The sequence below is a fragment of the Adelges cooleyi genome, unplaced genomic scaffold, assembly GCF_023614345.1.
Source record: "Adelges cooleyi isolate 19-005CV unplaced genomic scaffold, UGA_ACOO_1.1 ACOO_flye_CR_arks_rails_tigmint_CR_PRNA_30, whole genome shotgun sequence".
In the NCBI taxonomy this organism is placed as follows: domain Eukaryota; kingdom Metazoa; phylum Arthropoda; class Insecta; order Hemiptera; family Adelgidae; genus Adelges; species Adelges cooleyi.
The window spans coordinates 4,140,032-4,158,320 of NW_026095971.1; the positions used below are offsets into that span (position 1 = coordinate 4,140,032).

Genomic DNA, 18,289 nt, shown 5'->3' on the forward strand with positions numbered 1-18,289 from the left:
ATAGTTTTATTACGCGTTAAATAGCTGAGATACAACATCTGCTTTGTTTCAAATATAAGGAAAAAAATGTATTCGATAATAAAAAAACAATAATATTAAAAAGCTACAACTGCTCTATAGACTTTGCGCACAATTACAAACAATATAATAACCTTTACCGTCATAATTTAATTTAGCATAATACAATTTTAAAAAAGTATTCAAGTAAAAAAAAACAATATTCTATACGTGGAACACTATAACTGAAAGGGTTAAAAAGTAAAGTGTAAACTCATAGTAAAATTAAAAAACAAATGGTTATGAGAGAAACGTAAAAAAATGTTGTAAAAAAATGCAAAAAGTTTTGGATTGTGGTCTGATTGTATTGGCGAGGCTGCAAACGAGTGTTCCACTCGCAGGCGCTATCCCACTACTGCTCACCGCGGAGACTTTTGGCTGCTGGGTTTCCCCCCTGGCCCGGTGCGCCTCTCCTTAGCTAACCTGGGCTCCACAGGCTACCCTGCGGAGTCCATATTGACGACAAGCTTAGCGCGGACGTCCGTTCAACGCGGACCGACTCGCCACAGTTGCCCCCACCTCAAACCATCCACACAACCCGACCTCCAAAGCAGCTGGATTACAGGAGCGCGCCGCCGCTCCCAGTCGAGAATCTAGTTGAAAATTCTTCTATTTAAGTACAGCAATTGATCGAACGTGGGTTCTCTATAAAATTGTAACGATTGTTTTTTTCCAAAAAAAAATGCCCAAAACACTCTTTCGACAAAATATTTTCATGTAAAATTCTAAGTAGAATTTATTAAAAATTGTTGAATTTTTCAACGTATGACATTGACAGATAGCGATATGTGTGACGTGCCGCATTATCAGTGTTTTAAATTTTGTTTTATTATCAAAAATCACAATAAATTTGCGTCTTCAGACTACAGTTTACAATACACATTGACAAAATTTTCCAACAACAAACTGCATGTAAGTAGGCACTAGTCTTATTTAGAAGTTAGTTACCAGTCCGTATAAAATATACTGTCGATTCTTATTTTTAATATGATTATTTTAGGTAACGAGTACAGATTCCAATAAAAATTACTACAGGTTAACAAAATCTTGTTGCTTTGACAGGTGAGTTGTGTGAAAAGATATAAATATACATTTATTATTTATGATACAAGTTGATAAATATTATAACTAAACATTTCTATATAATATGATGTTAATCGAAAAATTATAAAGGAATTAAACAATATACTTATTTATTGTATAAATGAACAAAAACTATACAGACATTTTGTTTAAAATTTCATTATTAAAATATAGATTAATTGCTAGTTTTTTTTAACTACTGAAGAATTATTGTAAAAATAAAGGTATTTTTATGTGCAGACTGCATGAAGTCTCTTTTAAACAAATTCGGAATAATCAAAATGTGTGCACCTTGCATAAGGCATCATTACTTTTACTTGTACATTTTTATTGCTAAAACATAGTATTGTTTTTGTTAAAAATTATGTTTTAAAAGCTTTATACTACCTAAATAAAAACTGATGACAAAAATTTGATTCATTCTATTGTATGTATATATTATATTTTCTATAATAAAGGGTGATCCATAAAGGACGCCATTTACAAATGATATAACTCATTCAATTTTTTACGAAAAAGATCATATTTTATATTTTTATATTCAGTATGTGTTCCGATTTAATAATGAAACACTACATCTGCAATATGTCCTCCTCCATTTAGTCTACACTAATTAATTCCGTCGGCGAAGTTCGCGATCGCTTTTAGACACATTTCTTCATGGATTTCATCAAGAACTTCAGTGTGTAATTGATGAAATGAGCAAATGAGTATAAATTAATTTAAAAAAAAAATCTTAAAAATATTCACTGGAAACAAAAGTTATCTCATTTGTCTTATCTTTGTGGGACACCAAGTATATATATATATATATATATTACAAGTTCTGAAAATAAAAATGTATAGTTCGTAATTATTGTATAAATTTAACTATAACTATTTTGATTATAATTCTTTGTTTGATGCTTTTTGTATAATATTAACTTATACTTATTTTTTAAGATTATGGAACTTGTCTTTCGTTAAATCAATCAGCTAACATGAGTGATAACGAAGATTATGTACCTATGTGTAGTAGCAGTACATCAAATCCTGTACCAAGCTGTAGCAAAATTGATCCAGTTCCGAGTAGTAGTAAATCAATGACAATGCCAAATTGTAGCGCTGTCAGTCGAAGCAAGAGTTCAGGACTATCTAATGAAGATGAAGAATTGACACTTCCTCGTGCATCAGTTAATAAAATGATAAAAGATGCTTTACCAAACATTCGTGTGGCTAATGATGTACGTGAAATGATAATGAACTGTTGTACTGAATTTATTCATTTAGTATCATCAGAAGCTAATCAAGTGTGTATGGCCCAACAAAAGAAAACAATTAATGCCGAACACTTATTAACTGGTGAATAAGTTTAAATAAATATTGTTACTGAAATTTCTATTGTTGTATTATTGTTTGCAGCATTAGACCATTTGGGCTTCGGTGATTATCGACAACAAGCTGAAGAAGTTGTTAAAGATTGCAAATCTAAAAGAAGACGACAGAGTACAAGACTGGAAAATTTAGGTATACCAGAAGAAGAATTATATCGACAGCAACAAGAACTATTTGCTAAAGTATTGTATATTTTTATGTGACATTAGAATCGGTGTTTGAGAATAACGCGTTTAATTTTTGTAAATGACTGTAACAAAATGTACTGTATAGAAAAACGTTTAGGCCTAACACAATAAATGGGTATAACAGCAATTATATTGAATCAATAGTATTAATGATTAACTGAAAAATTACTGCCTCTTTTTTAGAAATTTTTTTTTTTAATTTAAGCAGCAGCTATATTGTGAATATTATAAATTTCTAACAAAATCTGCTACCTTAGATATTGTGTTTTTTTTAATCTTATCTGTGGGTTGCCATGAAGTTTAAAATAAACAAAATCAATCTCATCCCATTTAAAAAATTGTCTGTGAAAAAAAAGCATTAATTTTTTTGTGAAAACGAAATGTAAACGTGTTTCAAAATAAATTGACACAAACCGAGAACGGATTTTTTATTTTTGGCATTGTTCATTAACGAAAACTGACAAGTTGATTTGATCCATACACTGGTTAGAATTTTTTTGTATACGAGCTTGTATTTTAATGTTTATTTAAACATTTTTAGGCAAGAGAAGAACAGATGGCGCAAGAACAGCAACAATGGCAAGAATTACAAGCAGCAGCCCAAAGAGCAGCAATTAAACCTAAGACTGAGGAAAGTAGTGACGATGATGATGACTATTCTTAATATTTGTTCATTGTACTCTTAAAAGTTGTTTTGTTTCTTTTGTTAATAATTTAAGAGAAAAATCTGATAATAATAAGTTAAGTTATTTTGCTATGTTTTGTAATGTTATCAAGTAAAAAACTACCTTTGTAAAAACCATAAACTTTTTTGATATGTTATCTTAATTATTTGTAAACAATTTGTAACCATTACTTCATATGTGATTTTTAAGCCAATTTAGGTTGTTCCGAAAGGGTTGACTTTTATTTTTTAAATATCATATAAACATTTGTTATATCAGCATGAAAGTTGTTAGGCTTAACCTAATTCCTATTAGTTAATTTACATTTACATTTAAAACAACTTAAATAAAAGGAGTTTAAAATAACCATTAAAATAGCTATTATGGATGTTAAAATCAAATCAGATTTTGAAAAATTACTTTAAGTATTTTTACACGTATGATTTTTTTACTAGAACACACAAATTTACCGAGTAAGAAGTAAAAGTTATTACATTTATTAAAGTAAAGTTAGTTTTATAGATTAAAAGCTTAATAGCTTTTGTCGATCTAAGCTTTTATCTTTACTTGCTCGTATATTTTGTTTTTCTATTAAGATTCTCAATGATAGAATTGCTTCTCTAGTACCTATATTTTTTCTAAAATCAAATTGGTCATTCCTTAGATTTGAGTCTATTTTGCTCTCTATTAGTGTCTTTTATTACTCTACATAATATCTTAGGAGCGTGAGATGTGAGATTAATTGTTCTGTGTTCTTCGCATTTCATTGTTCCTTTCTTTTTTGGTAACGTTACGACTAATCCGTGTTTGAAGTCATTTATTATTACTCCTCGCTGATATACCTTATATTATTATATAACTTAGTCTTCGTAGCTTGCCCTCCATTTTTGATTAACTCTATACTAAATAAGACTATATTTCGTCTACCTATTCCACTAGCTTTATTGTTCTTAGTATATTCAACCACTGCATCAAATCCTGACTGAAGAATATACTCGCCTTTATTGTCTTTTTAAAGTTTCTTCCTTTTCCAACACGCTTTCATTCGTGGTATATTATGTATAAATATTGTTTAAAAAACATGTTGTACGCTGCCATTTTGTGAATCGATAATATAATAAAGTGGGGATATGCATTAACCTTGTATATTTAAACTGTGTAATATACTTGGGAGTTGGGACAATTTTATGTTTATCACGGTTACTATAGGTCTATGTATTTTATGAATATAGTTTTCAATGACAACTTTTCATATAGTCTGATCTGATATCAAACCGATTTGATTGTAACAACTTAAATGGTAATATAGCAGTCATGAAAATTGGTAGGTATAATGGAAATTTGTGATAACCACGAATAGGCTACAGGTTTTCTCAGACTGCCGTGTTTTTCTTACGAGAGAAAACCGGCTCCATATTGTGAAAATTGATAACACAAAATTGTTGACATACCTATTTATTTTTGTCATGATAGCAATGAGCATTTAAAACGCGTTACTCAATTTTGTATCTATGTAATTGTAGTATGTTACATTCGTTTCGATAATTCGATGTATTTATTTGATAATTTAAACAATAGAAATTTAAATAAAATGTGTTCAATTTTTAGAAGGCTATATTACTCGATAACAATCAGCGCTTAGTGTATTCGTTATGAGAGGCAAGCAAAACTTAGTCAATCAGAACCCAATATTAAAAGTCGTGATTTTAGGCGATAGCAATGTAGGAAAGTCTTGTCTTATGAATAGGTTTGTTAGTAACAGTTTTAGCGAGCAAACACTACATACACTTGGCGTAGAATTTCTTCAAAAAGAACTTGAAATCAATGGCGTTGTGTACACTTTACAAGTATATATTTTGTCTAGCGTTTAATAACTTTGTATACATTAATTATATTGTAATAATACTATAGATATGGGATACAGCCGGACAAGAGAGATTTCGTACTCTGCGAACACCGTTCTATAGAGGTACTGATATTTGTCTTTTAACGTTTGCTGTTGACGATCTACAGAGCTTCAAGAGTGTAGAATTTTGGAAAAAAGAATTCTTAAAATTTTCTCGAACGACTGATGTTAATTTTCCATTTCTTGTTGTTGCCACTAAAGTACATATACTTTAATTATTTAATAATAGTTGTATTTATAAAATACTATTGATAATTAATTATAATGTGTCTTGTAGGTCGATGTAAAGCAACGAGCTATTTCTGAAGACGAATCTAAGAAATGGTGTTCAGATTTTTTAAACGCACCATATGTTGAGACTAGTTCTAAGTCTGATATGAATATAGAGACTGCATTTGCTTTTGCTGTTGAGCTGTGGGCTTCTATCGAGAGACCTTCAGACACAAAAATTTGTCATAGTAATTTAGTTAAGTTGTCAAGGCCAATAAGTGGTAGTGCAGCTTGTCCAACAGCTGAAGTAGTGAAATCTAAGTGTTGTTAAAATGTAAGATAATATGTGATAAACTAAACTTCCATTAGTTTTAATATTTTTGTACTACCAATGAACTAATTATTATTAGGTATCATTTTTTAAAGTTTTTTATACTTAATATGGCTATTGAAATCTTTTCTTAAAACGATGAGAAAATAATCAATATTATAACAAAATAATTAATTTTTTAAATTATTATTATGTGATATCCTGTTATGTATCTTGGTACTCATAGTTTTTAAGTATTATTGATTTATTTTAAACTTCTTATAATCCAATTTCGTTTTTAATAACACTATTATTTTATATAACATTTCTTAGTTATATGTGATGCTTTTATCATCCAAATTACTATAACTATAAATATATTTGACTTGTTTTTTAAGCACCAAGGTATTTATGGTCTATCTTAGTTTGTTTAATCATTTTATGTAAAATATATTTAAAGCAAATAAAACATTTAAAATGATAATCATACAGATAAAATAAATAAATTGTTAAATGTAACTATTCATTACAATTATTAAAGACTAATAATAGTCGTTCTTTTTTTGAAGAACTCTTAATGTAAAATACAGAGAATCTAAAAGAATAATTTATATTTTTAAAATTAATAAAATGAAAAGAAAAGAGTTTATGGTGCAGTGGTTTCCTGTTGCCTTCCGCACCAGTCGGGTGGGCATTTTTCCCGCCCAGCTAGAGAAACGGGCAGCGACCGAGATTTGAACCATGGCTTGTGCGTAGAAACACTGCCGCGGTAACCCTCTCAGCCACGATGCCTCTACTATTTTTAGTAAATATGAAAAAATAAATATTAGACAAAATTAATTCCAAACTTTCTAAGATTAACTTATTATTTAATACTTTTTATGCAGCTCATAATAAATAACCCCTACAATTTGAAATTATTTTATTAATTAGAAAATTTGAACAAAAAATGTTTTTGATTTATTTTGAGCTAGCCTCGTATTAAGAATAAAACCTAAACAGTTTACTTTTAAGGTTTTTTTTTCTAAAGTTATAGTCATTTTTTGTTACACTGAATAACATAATAATTGTAAGGTCTACATTTTCATCTTGTTCTTAATCATGCATATTAAAATAGTATAATCTATGCAATATCTGAGTTGAATAACACTTATTTAACTCAAGTTAAATTGTTAAGTGTTTATTATAGTATTTACTTTGACCACTTGCGGAACTCAGTTTTTATTATTGAGGGTTTCTAAATGTAATTAATATATCCTTACTTACCAAATTATTTAATATACTTCTACGAGCTTTGTTAATTTTCCCTAAGGCGCAATTATTTTAAATTCTAATCGATGCGTTACTGGGAATAATGCGTTTTAGTTTTACGTTGGTATTCTGTATATTCTCTTTTGGAGCAGGTTATAGGTATGTCAGCAACTTGTGATAACCGTAAAATGGCTATTGATTTTCTAGGACGTCCGTATATATTTACAAAAGAAAACCGGCCATCATTTTATGAACATTGATAACACAATTTGCTAACACACCTTCTTATTTTTGTCATGGAAAAAAAGATGTCGCTAATTTATAATACAAATATCCCCCCTCCAGGTTAGATTAATTGAATCGTGATTCGTGCTACAGCCCACGACTAAATAGCCTAATGTATACTGCTTGCAGTGAATTGGGATTTGACTGTGTGACTTGTGAGAATTCCATCATTTTGCTAGGAGTGATGACTGATGAGCCACGTGAGTAGTGAGTACTAAGTAAATTGTGTTGTATTACTGATCCATGATATAATAAATATACGTTTCGTCTGTGTTGATAAATAAGTTATAAAATCTCAATTAATTCATAACTATATATTACGAAATTCGGCAATAGCCAAAACGCACGTTGTATGTAGCCGCTAAGAACTTGTTAATGAATGGAACTTTAATATTTTGAAAAAACTTATATTCTTTACCACGTATTAGCGGTAAGTCATTTTTTGTTATTAAACACCATGCCGTTAAAACCTCAATATATTATGAGCTATATAAACTGACTTAGTAGTTTTCATTAGGTATTTTATGTATTATATTGTTTAATGGTAGCTGCGTGGTTTTATTACTTTGGTTACCTCGTGTACAACTAATTTATGGTAAGCTACGTTTAAGAATAATTATTGCGTAGTTAAATTATTATTTCATATTATTAATGCGACTGCTACCTGTCAACATCCACGTTCTATAGAGCTACATTTTTCAGCTGTTTATTGTGTTTTTTTTTATATTTTCTAAGCAGTTAATATCATGGCTTCCAAACATCGTGAGTGGGACCCAGCTTGCAAAGTATATATTGGAAATTTGAAGAGTAACACTAGTAAATATGAATTAGAAGATATTTTCACCAAGTATGGACCATTAAAAAATGTATGGATTGCTAGAAATCCACCTGGCTTTGCATTTGTAGAATATGAGGATCCCCGCGATGCAGAAGATGCTGTTCGTGGCTTGGATGGAACGTAAGATATCATTTTTAATTATTACTACTTACAACATTATAATTATAATATAATATTACAATTATCTTTAGCAGTGTTTTGGTGCAGATATAATATAGTTGGACTGTATATATCTAAAGTGTAAAAATAATCGAGAGAACAGATATGTTCAGTTTTTAATAATAGCTTGTATTTGGCGCCGTTGTTAAAATTGTGTTATTTTTGTTGTGTATGGTTTATTTAATTAATAATAGCGTAAAAAATAGTTTTGATAAACAATAATACATAATAATAAAATAGACCCAATAGTCTTCAATCTATCATATTGCGACACCCTCTTCAAAAACTACCACATTAAAGGTTGCTGAACGATAAACTACACTTTAATACTCTGTCGATCAAAGTTGTTCTTTTTCGTTAGCAATTTAAATGTGCAGTTTTTCATATAAAGTATTGATATAGATTAGACAATTCAATTATAACTATTAAATGTGGCTTAGGTATTTAAATGTATGTTTCATTTTTATGATGAAGTAATTTCAGTTATCCCTGTCAGACCAAAATGGTGGTGATTTTTATTAAGATCTGAGATGTGAAACATACTTATTAGGTATTCGGTATGCATTCTTATGATTAATTAAAGTTATTTATTAATGATGAACTATTTTCAGTTATCCCTGTCAGATTTATGTATTAAATGGTGATTCCTTATAAACCTGAAGTAATATTTAACCTAAAATTAATAAATGTCATGAGAAATTAATAACATATGTCAGCCTATAATTATGATGAACAATTTCAGTTATCCCTATCAGAATTATATTCATGGTGATACTTTGTAAGCCTGAAATAATATTTAATCTATAATTGTTTTATGTGTACACATAAGTATGTGATATCTACTACGAAAACTATGCGCATTGCATTATCCTCACAAAATACAACACATAAGCTTATTCTTGGTACGAAAAATAATAAGTTTTAGCTACGTTTCAAAAACTAACACGCTTTAAAACTTCCCGTGAAAACAACATTTCTTAGTGTACAAACAAAAACTATTCTGAAATGTGTTGTTGAAGGAATTTCTGAAATGTGATACTTTTTGCCTTGCTAATTGTTGTTTTTGTGGAAAAACAATATTTTGTTACTTATTACTGAAACATGATGTTTTTTGTAGAGTGAAATGTCCTAGTATTAGTAAGGGTCGTCGTCACCTCGTATTTATGATGAATTATTTCAGTTATCCCTGTCAGACCAACATTATGGTGAAATAAATTTAAATCTGATAAACGAGGCAGGATTAAATTTTAAAAAATTAATTGTTTTTTTTAATTTATGAAATATTCTCAGTTATGCTTTTTAGAATTGTATTTGACAGTGATACTTTTAAAACTTAAATAGTGTTAATTTAAAATTCACCTCATTTTTATGATGAACTATTTCAGTTATCCCTGTCAGATTCACATGCTGGTGAAATTTATATACAACTGAGATTTGAGGCAAATTTATGGAATAATGTTATAGGTTTATCGTATTCCATGTTTGTTCTTAATACAACTGTTTTGTCGTAAACCGACACAATTATATTTTGAAAATTAAAATAATTGTTTTACAACAAAATATGTTTTCTTGTTACGTTCCAATTTATTTTTATTTCAATTACTGTCCTCAAGCAGATTCGCAATCTATTATGAATCTTCTAAAATAATATATTTTTATCTCTAGTCAACTATTTAAAAACGATTTGGTTAACATCCAATGAAAAAAAAAAATTTATTAAGAGATATTAAGACATTTAGACTCATGATTTCATTGACCTTGGCTGCTTTTTTCAGTTTCTCATAACTCATTGAATAATGTGAGTAGGAACGTGAAATTTTTTTCTTAGAATTGAACATAATTTAAAATTAAACAATTTTTTATTTGTGTTTTGTGTTCCTTTAATTGTACATTTTTTTCTTGTATATCATAATTTAGATAGTGGCATATTTTTGTTTGAAAATCGGTTTCAACCACATGGTTAAAATTCCCTTTTTCAAATGCTATTATTATTATCTTTACATTTATTATCATCTTTGTAGTATTAAGAATACAAATGTACTATTTTTCTTAGTAGTAATTAATTTTTCCTACAATTGTATTTAATGTTAACTAAGTTTTTAAAAATTAGATCTTTCTTTTATGATGATTCATTTATTTTTACCAGTTATCCCTGACAGAAGTTATTGAATGGTGATATATTTTTCTGAATTGAAAGATCAACTATATTTTAAAATGTAATTGTTATGTATTAAAATGAGAATTTTTGTTTTGTTTAATTTTTTTATATTTAGAGGGGTGGTATTACACAGTCACATTTTTTTTATAGCTAACAATCTTGATGTTTTATTTTGAAACTGCTAAATACTAAATAAATAAAAATACTAATTGTTAAGACATTGTCAAAAACGTTCAGTTTAAAAAAAAGAATTGGAAATATTTTTATTATTATTATTTATTTTAATGTGCATTTAATTTTTTTTTAGGAAATGTGGCGGTTCGAGAATAGTAGTTCAAATGTCTACTGGGAAACGACGTCCTAAGGATAGATCCCCTGAATACAGGTATTTTATAATTTTAAACAATACATTTATATTTCATATAATTAAAATTGTGATAAATTATTTTAATAGGTACTTTTTAAAGTAATTTAAAATGTAGTGGCAATTCAATTTATTAAATAGTTATAATTATTGCTTTAGGAATATTTTTATGTTTGCCCAAAACATTTTGCAGAATTAATAAATTTAAAAACTTTTGGCAGGTTATTTATTATAGATTCTTCACCATCACCACTACCACTACTGCCACTACAACCACCTTTCAGCACAGTGCTATCAACTTGAGCAAGAAGCAAACAACTGGGGGTGTCACCTTGTTAAACTCCTCCTAGGCATAATCGTTTCATGAATCGATAAAGCTTTGGTTTTATTGTATTTCCTCAATTGAAGTTTAAAAATGATGAATTAGAATATGAATATCATCTTCCTAGCTCTACTGCAACAATCTTCAAACATCCCATCGCATCGCTTTTGCATCACTCATCGTTATTTGAGATTAGTTTTATGTAATTGAAAATTATTTTAAGTAATAGGGCTTTTATGGTATATTTATTTGATACAGTTTAATGGGGAAACTTCGAATTCAACGAGAAGTAAACATCATTATACTTATTATCAGTGGTGTAGTTGTAGGTTATAAGCTGTGAGTACCCACGTCCCACTTTTCTGAGTACACAATGATAAAAAAGGGAGGTGAGTACACATAGAGAGTATACAACTTACAACTACGTCGCTGCTCATTATTGAATACCGTGTTATGCAGAAAACAATTATCCCTCAAAATCATCATACATTTTATGAAAAAAAAACCCTACACATTCTTCATCTGTATGAAGATATTTAAGCGCCCAAAAAGTTCTTTGAAAGTTTATGTAAACAAGCCATTTCCCAAGTATAATAATTTCTAACGTCCCTCTAAAGAAATTAAGAGTTGTGTGAGGGGCGGATTTTGTATATATCAATTAACTGAAGTTACTTTTATCTTATGCATGTATGACGGTAAGATAAAACTAAAGTGTAATATTAATTTTTTGCATAACACTGTTCAAATATAACATCAATTATAAAATTAGGTCCTTTGTACATTGTACTGAATTCTTTTATTAACATTAAAAACTTGGATATGCCAAATTTAAACTAAATTGTACCTATCATAGTGCTCTATTAAAAACATCGATTTTAATTAATATTTTTTTGGATATCAATTATTTAGGATTTATAAATGATTGGTAAAAACGTATTTCATTCCTATTTAAACGAAAAAATTAGGATAAGTAATAAATAAAAATTATATCATAATGATTCAATTTCTTAGATCACCATTAAAGTTAAGTAATTCTTACTTAGCTTAAAGTACTTAACAGTAATTATCTTCTTAATATTTTCTATTAAAATGGTGATAAACTTCAAACTTTTTAGGTCCCAGAAAAACGACACCCAACAATTAATTTTAAAAATCATAATTTTTTTTCTATAAATGGTTTAAAAAAATCATGATTGGTATTTTGAATGTTTTGTGGCGCATGCTGCTTTGTGTTTTTGTTATTCAATTCAGTTTAAATTAGGCAAACCCAACTTTTTGAAGGAAAACTTATTTCAAAAAGTTGAAAAAAATAACTACATAAATTTAATAAAAAAATATAATTAATTATAGAAGACGATCACCACCTCCACGTCGTTTAAATCGAATGGATTCGCGTTCACGTTCAACAAGTCGTTCTCCTTATAGGAGCAGAAGATCACGCTCTCGATCACTTTCAAATGAAAGATATTAAACATGTAAGTAATATTATCATTTTTAAATTTATAAATATGTATTTATAAATTTGTAATATGTAATTTATTAATATGTATTTTTTTATTTTTTTTTTATTAAATATATCATCTTGTTTTTTTAGATGAATGACCACCAGAAATATAAAACAGTACACGTGAAATAAAAGTCTTAATGTTATGGCCCAATTTACATTGTATATTTGTGATAATTGTATTTTGTATTATAATTCAGATATTTTTTTTGCTTATATAATTTATAACACTTACTGTGAAAAACACTTTCCTGGTATAAAGTTCTTAATTATAATTTTAATCGTAGAATAATTTGTTCTGATATAATTAATATTGTAATTGTACTCCACTATGTAATTGTGCTATTGTTTATTAATAATTATTTATTATAACATTTATATTTTAATAATTAATATAAACTAACGACAAAATACAATATTTTAATGCCTACCATCATAATAACGAACAAAATTATCTAACAAAAGCAATCAATAATATAGCTAATAATGAACCCTTGTTTTATTTAGGTAATCATATGATACTTTGGTTGTTTATTTTGAGTTAAGGAAAATACATTTTTATTCTGAATGTGTAATTTAAAAAAATGTATACTGTACATTTGTTTAGTGTGTATTGATTTAAAATTGTAGGTTTGGTCAAGTGATTTCCTATCCTTTCAACGAAAATTGTTCAAAATAGTTTAATGTGATCTAATCGGTTTCCATCCAGGAAGTGTGTGCCAATAATTTGGCAGTGGGTGTTTTTTACTTGTTGACGAAAAATCGATCCTAATAACTATTTTTATTCTAAATATATACTTTTTGTCGTAGATAATTTTTTTATTCTAATATATCTCTAATTTGTTCAGATTTTTATTTCAATCCCTTGGTCTTCCTGTTTGCACATCAACATTTTTTATTCGTATGGCGTAAATGTTCAGGAGTAAGCCCGAAGAAGGAGGACGCCTGCTTGGCAGAATAGGCTGATTACCCACCCGTAGGTTTCTGCTAAGTTTTTGGTGGGACATGGCGGTATCTTTCCCTAGACAGATTATTTGCATGAATTACAAGGTTATATAAAAAAAAGGCGTACAAAACAACCGTATTTTCGATTGATTTTTGCATAAATGTATATAAATACAACTGATTATATCTTATGATTGAATAATCGCAGTAACTTGATTTTTTTTTCATTATTTAGTATAGAAAAAGTACTAGGTACTAGTAAGATATATTTGATTTTTATTTTACTACTTTTTAAAATTTATTGTATGTTAAAACAGTTAATAAAACTGTATTGGTTTTTTGAAATAAATGGACTTTATCTCTGTAGTTACTCATAGTTACTCTTAGCGACTACACACATCTTATAGTAAAACTTCTCAGCTTTAAGATAAAAAAAAATCGTCTGCGGATGTTTGCGCCTTTTTTTAAAATTAATATTTTTGTTGATTGAAACAACGCGACAGTTGAACTTTGTACGCGATAAGAAAAATTTGTCGACTGTATTGTATTTCAAAATAACACTCCAGCAGTCGTAACATTATTTTTAAACTTAAATGACCGCAACGAAGCTATAAAATGTGGTAATTTAAAAACTAGAGATTAGTAAAGCAAACCTTAATATGATTATCATTATCGAACTTGCACTTGATGCAAAATAAGACGCAGTAAAAATACATATACACGATTAATATTATTTTTCAAAATATTCATGGATGCAATAATTTATTTAGTGGCTGTAATTAAAACCCGGTATAATGGCATGAATTGGAACTCTAAATTTGAAGAAAATTGTTTGGCTAATATAAATTGTTTTACATTTATTGTTCTTGCAAGGAAATGGGAAAAATGTTGTCGTAAACATGATAGGTATGATAGCTATTTCTATGAAACATTTTTTTAAAACTAATATTTAATTTTAAGATTTTTGGAAACCAATTGTGACTGGCTAAATAATGAGTTTAGTTTATGGCCAGGTTTTATTGACGAAACGAGTGATTTATCTCTTTTTTCTAAATATTATTTTAAAATACATCAATATTACAATTATTATGTTATTAATTAAAATAAACTTTAAAATTACATGATTATAATTTACATGTATTTTAACTACTTAATTTGAAAAAAATATAAAAAATAATTTTGTCCAGCTAAAATTACGTTTTGGACCATCGTGTGCCGGGCACCACGACCGCGCGATTTGCCAGGCCGGACCAAGTGACAGTATACATTTGAAGTATATTACACACAAAAAGTGAATTTTTGTTGACCACTGTAATTTGTTATAAGTGGATAGGGAAAATGCAGGTATATAGGTTGATCATACAATGTAATATTATGTAATTAAATAGCTTTTTATTCAAACATAAACTAGTTTTAGTAACATTTACAAGCTTTAATATTTTCTCTAGATGGCATATTTGTAAATTCACTTAAATATATAAGTAAATAATGTGTACGCAGGCATATTAATACATTTTATGGTCCACGAGATCTCTATGGGTTAAGAGTATATATTGTTTAAACGATCAAATTATTACAACACGGGTTAGTCTATTGAATGCAATGTTGATTTAATAAAAATATTTTGATTATAATGTTTAATGTTTAAGATTAATAATTTGAATACATTGGAGAAAAGTGATGATTGATTATGGACACTTCGTACACAATATAATAGCCTCGTAATTATTTGTTTGTATTTAATCGTAATGATATGTATTGCTTAACAGTTAAAAAAATAACTAACTTATTACAAAATTGTTAATGATAATCGAGTGAACTGTGAATACCTACCAAAAAACCATAATATTTATTAACATTTTTTATTAAACCTATAGTGCGTCTCGCCTGGGTGCAATTTGTTAAATGTGAATAATATATTTTATATATAACATAAAATTATGGTGCATTGCAAAAGTTATAATTAAAACTATATATTATATTAGTAGGCATATTGTATGCAAATAAATGTATGTATCGAATATAGTTTAATAATATATATTTTTTTTAAATTTAAATTATTTTTCAATATAAGTTAGAAGTTCTCGGAAGATTTGTTAAAAGAATCGAGTCGAAAAATTTGAAAATCAAAATCAACACAAATATTGTTTATATTTATCTGTATAGAGTATTCGTTGAACCATAAACATAGGTATAGCAGTGAATGGTTCAGTGGTGTTGTATTGTAAAAATAATCTGGAAACAAAGAGGACTAGCGTTTTAACTGTGGGTTTACAGTGTATCTTGTGGCTAAATTTTAGTATAAATTCCACATGCACGGTTGATAATATATTTGAACGTTTTACTAGCGCACACCCATGAGCGCTTGTAGCGGTTGTTGGACGAGACAAGTTTGACAGGAATTGACTGCTGATGGGCTTTGGGTTTCAGGTAACACTTTGTCGGGTTCACAAAAATGTATCGAAGGCGAAGAATATTCCTGAGTCGTGTTGTTGTCGGCTGATTCGTATTCCTGCCGGCCGCTGAGCGATTCGTCTGCCGATCCATTGCCATCTTCGTCGATATTCACTTGAGCGCCAACCGAACACTGCAAATGTTTGTAATTTAACATTTGACGTATGGAAATTTATTTAATTACTGTAGTGTCATAGGTTGGAACAAGTGTTGGAAAGTGCTATATACACCTATCGTCGGCATAGATATAAAAACTAAAGCATACGAGAGTCTTGGATCCCGGAATCAATTAGAATAAAGTCCTAATCTATGTTATACATATTGCACAATACTATATTATATGTGTATACAGCTTATATGTGGGTAGGGATTTATTCGAAAATTCCTCGCACATTGTTGTACACCGCTGGGAGTACCGATGATGTCGCGGATACATCAATAATTGTTACCCACATAGCCGCAACAATAAACTGCATATCATCAACTAATAATATACCTAATGCAATTTGTTTCAGACACCGGAGGTACACGACCATGACGCTTACATAAACTTATAGACCAAATAAACAAATTATAATACAAGTTCACGTAACAAAGTATTACGTTGATTTTTGACATGTCAAGGTTGTTGTTTGCGAGTTTTTCTTTTTTTTTTTCTATACAGCTTTAATAACTTAATGTCAGACAAAGTTCTAGACACGAAAGTCCGGTTAGTCCGGACACGCACCACGCCCACGATTGATCACTTCCGGCAGTTATCAGTCGCTGTTCCGGGGTGTGGTCGCGCCCTCGTTTGCCCTCTTCGGCGGTAGCGAAGATACATTTATCTATGTGTGTATATCCGATTCCATTTCGGTTTAATTATTGCCGTCAAGGAGGTTTGGTCAGAAACACAAGGGCCAAGAATAGCATGACGGCAACTTTAGCCGGCGAATAACAATGCGATGGACAAAAAAAAAAAAAAAAGAAGCAAACAAGACCTGTCAATCCAGCTCAAAACCGCGTTAAATCAATCGCCTGGAAGAATAATTTTCTAAAATCGGTGTTTTTTTATTCTATTTTTTTTTCTGAATTCAAAATTACTATAGAATTTGTAGCTTTAGGTTTTTAATAAACATAACTTTAGACAACTTATATCTACGTTGTGTCTGTACATTCGATTACTAAGTTGTCGCGCACACAATATCAATAATAATTAGGTATAATTTCATTCGTTCTGTTTATTCGCTACTAGGGAAGTCGTAGATTTAGAATAATTATAGTTACATTATAAAATACGTTTAGAAACCGGGAAACAGCACGATTATGATTTTTGTTTTGTTAGTCGCTCACTACTTTGGAGGCGATTTAAAAAAACAGATTGACGTGCTAACAGTGCTAAGAATTATTAATTGCATTCTTAGTGCATTTATAATACTAAGTAGATACTAATAAAGTACAGATTTTTTATGAATACTAAAATGTGAAAATTATATGTTTTAATCAAATTAGTATCCAATTTTAGTATTAAAACGTACAAGAAATGCTTATGCACGTGAAAATGATTAAATATCTCTATTTGGTTTGTTGTAGTTGATTAAAAACACGGGTTGTTTGTTGATAATAATTTTCAATTAAAAATATTGGGTGATCCTATTGTTTTTTTTTTTTGATTCTGTACAATTAACTTTTTATGTTTTATCAACAAAATAACCCTATGAAATACTATTCCCTGGCGGCATTAATTACTGTACAAACGTTGGCAAAATTCCAACAGGAAAAAATCCCACATGTCGGACGTGCCCCGCGGGGTTTGTATTTAATTGACGTATACCTTTTGTATGTTTCACTCGCATCAGAAACGCATTTGTTAAATTAACTGGTCGTCCCTTTCTACCTAAACCGTTGCCCCTCCGCCAAAGCATCGGTTCGTTTACTACTCGAACAAAGATCGTCTATATACATATTGTATTATAATTACTGTTAATATCGGTAGTGGTGGGTTTGAAATTTTTTACTTATTTATGTTTTTTTTTTGCGATGTGGTCAAATCGCTTATATTTGATTTGGTTCTGCGTAGTAGCCAACAACAGAAACGAACGTAGGAAAGCAACGACGTGGCCTGACTTTTTTCACCTATAATAGTTCTAACATGGGTGGTATAGCGTTTACCTAAATGCCGACATGTTTTAAAAACCAATCAAGTTGAACGAATATTATTATTATACAATTATTTC

At 29.0% G+C, this 18,289-nt stretch overlaps 4 protein-coding genes and 2 non-coding genes across 12 annotated transcripts in view; 5 read left to right on the forward strand and 1 right to left on the reverse strand.

Moving 5' to 3' along the window:
- The first annotated feature begins 635 nt into the window (after positions 1-635).
- On the forward strand, positions 636-3,530 carry LOC126838278 (protein Dr1). The gene is made up of 5 exons (XM_050572582.1): positions 636-969; positions 1,058-1,119; positions 2,083-2,481; positions 2,542-2,696; positions 3,244-3,530. The coding sequence occupies exons 3-5, from the start codon at positions 2,121-2,123 to the stop codon at positions 3,364-3,366; spliced, it is 639 nt and encodes a 212-aa protein (XP_050428539.1). The 5' UTR covers positions 636-969; positions 1,058-1,119; positions 2,083-2,120; the 3' UTR covers positions 3,367-3,530.
- A 1,077-nt stretch (positions 3,531-4,607) lies between these two features.
- LOC126838277 (ras-related protein Rab-9A-like) lies at positions 4,608-5,968 on the forward strand. Its single transcript, XM_050572581.1, has 3 exons — positions 4,608-5,214; positions 5,279-5,473; positions 5,551-5,968. The coding sequence occupies exons 1-3, from the start codon at positions 5,020-5,022 to the stop codon at positions 5,812-5,814; spliced, it is 654 nt and encodes a 217-aa protein (XP_050428538.1). The 5' UTR covers positions 4,608-5,019; the 3' UTR covers positions 5,815-5,968.
- A 1,436-nt stretch (positions 5,969-7,404) lies between these two features.
- On the forward strand, positions 7,405-13,134 carry LOC126838280 (serine/arginine-rich splicing factor 3-like). Of its 5 annotated transcripts, none has more exons than XM_050572585.1 (5): positions 7,405-7,529; positions 8,068-8,287; positions 10,792-10,869; positions 12,521-12,645; positions 12,765-13,133. In XM_050572585.1, exons 1-4 carry the CDS (start codon positions 7,442-7,444, stop codon positions 12,639-12,641), a joined length of 507 nt encoding a protein of 168 aa, XP_050428542.1. In that variant the 5' UTR covers positions 7,405-7,441; the 3' UTR covers positions 12,642-12,645; positions 12,765-13,133. The 5 variants fall into 5 exon arrangements, 4 of the variants coding, with proteins under 4 accessions (XP_050428542.1, XP_050428544.1, XP_050428543.1 ...); XM_050572587.1 differs by having other exon boundaries at positions 7,409-7,536; XM_050572586.1 differs by having other exon boundaries at positions 7,433-7,536; positions 8,065-8,287; positions 12,765-13,134.
- LOC126839440 (small nucleolar RNA R38) lies at positions 9,482-9,559 on the forward strand. Its single transcript, XR_007685867.1, has one exon. It is a non-coding gene; the product is annotated as a small nucleolar RNA R38 (small nucleolar RNA).
- On the forward strand, positions 10,440-10,522 carry LOC126839441 (small nucleolar RNA R38). The gene has a single exon (XR_007685868.1). It is a non-coding gene; the product is annotated as a small nucleolar RNA R38 (small nucleolar RNA).
- Positions 13,135-14,991: 1,857 nt separating the features above from the next.
- Positions 14,992-18,289, reverse strand: part of LOC126838274 (putative uncharacterized protein DDB_G0267716) — a 67,860-nt gene continuing 64,562 nt past the window's right edge. For all 3 annotated transcript variants that reach the window (XM_050572576.1, XM_050572577.1, XM_050572575.1), the window contains one exon: positions 14,992-16,206. In XM_050572576.1, the coding sequence (XP_050428533.1) occupies positions 15,964-16,206 (243 nt within the window). In that variant the 3' untranslated portion in view covers positions 14,992-15,963. The remainder of the gene's footprint in view (positions 16,207-18,289) is intronic.

Coding starts and splice junctions, on each gene's coding strand:
- LOC126838278 (XM_050572582.1), top strand. CDS start 2,121: ATGAGTGATAACGAAGATTATGTACCTATGTGTAGTAGCAGTACATCA. Junction 2,482..2,541: donor TGCCGAACACTTATTAACTG/GTGAATAAGTTT, acceptor TATTGTTTGCAG/CATTAGACCATTTGGGCTTC. Junction 2,697..3,243: donor AACAAGAACTATTTGCTAAA/GTATTGTATATT, acceptor AAACATTTTTAG/GCAAGAGAAGAACAGATGGC.
- LOC126838277 (XM_050572581.1), top strand. CDS start 5,020: ATGAGAGGCAAGCAAAACTTAGTCAATCAGAACCCAATATTAAAAGTC. Junction 5,215..5,278: donor GCGTTGTGTACACTTTACAA/GTATATATTTTG, acceptor ATAATACTATAG/ATATGGGATACAGCCGGACA. Junction 5,474..5,550: donor TTCTTGTTGTTGCCACTAAA/GTACATATACTT, acceptor TGTGTCTTGTAG/GTCGATGTAAAGCAACGAGC.
- LOC126838280 (XM_050572585.1), top strand. CDS start 7,442: ATGTATACTGCTTGCAGTGAATTGGGATTTGACTGTGTGACTTGTGAG. Junction 7,530..8,067: donor AGTGATGACTGATGAGCCAC/GTGAGTAGTGAG, acceptor TTTTCTAAGCAG/TTAATATCATGGCTTCCAAA. Junction 10,870..12,520: donor GATAGATCCCCTGAATACAG/GTATTTTATAAT, acceptor AATTAATTATAG/AAGACGATCACCACCTCCAC.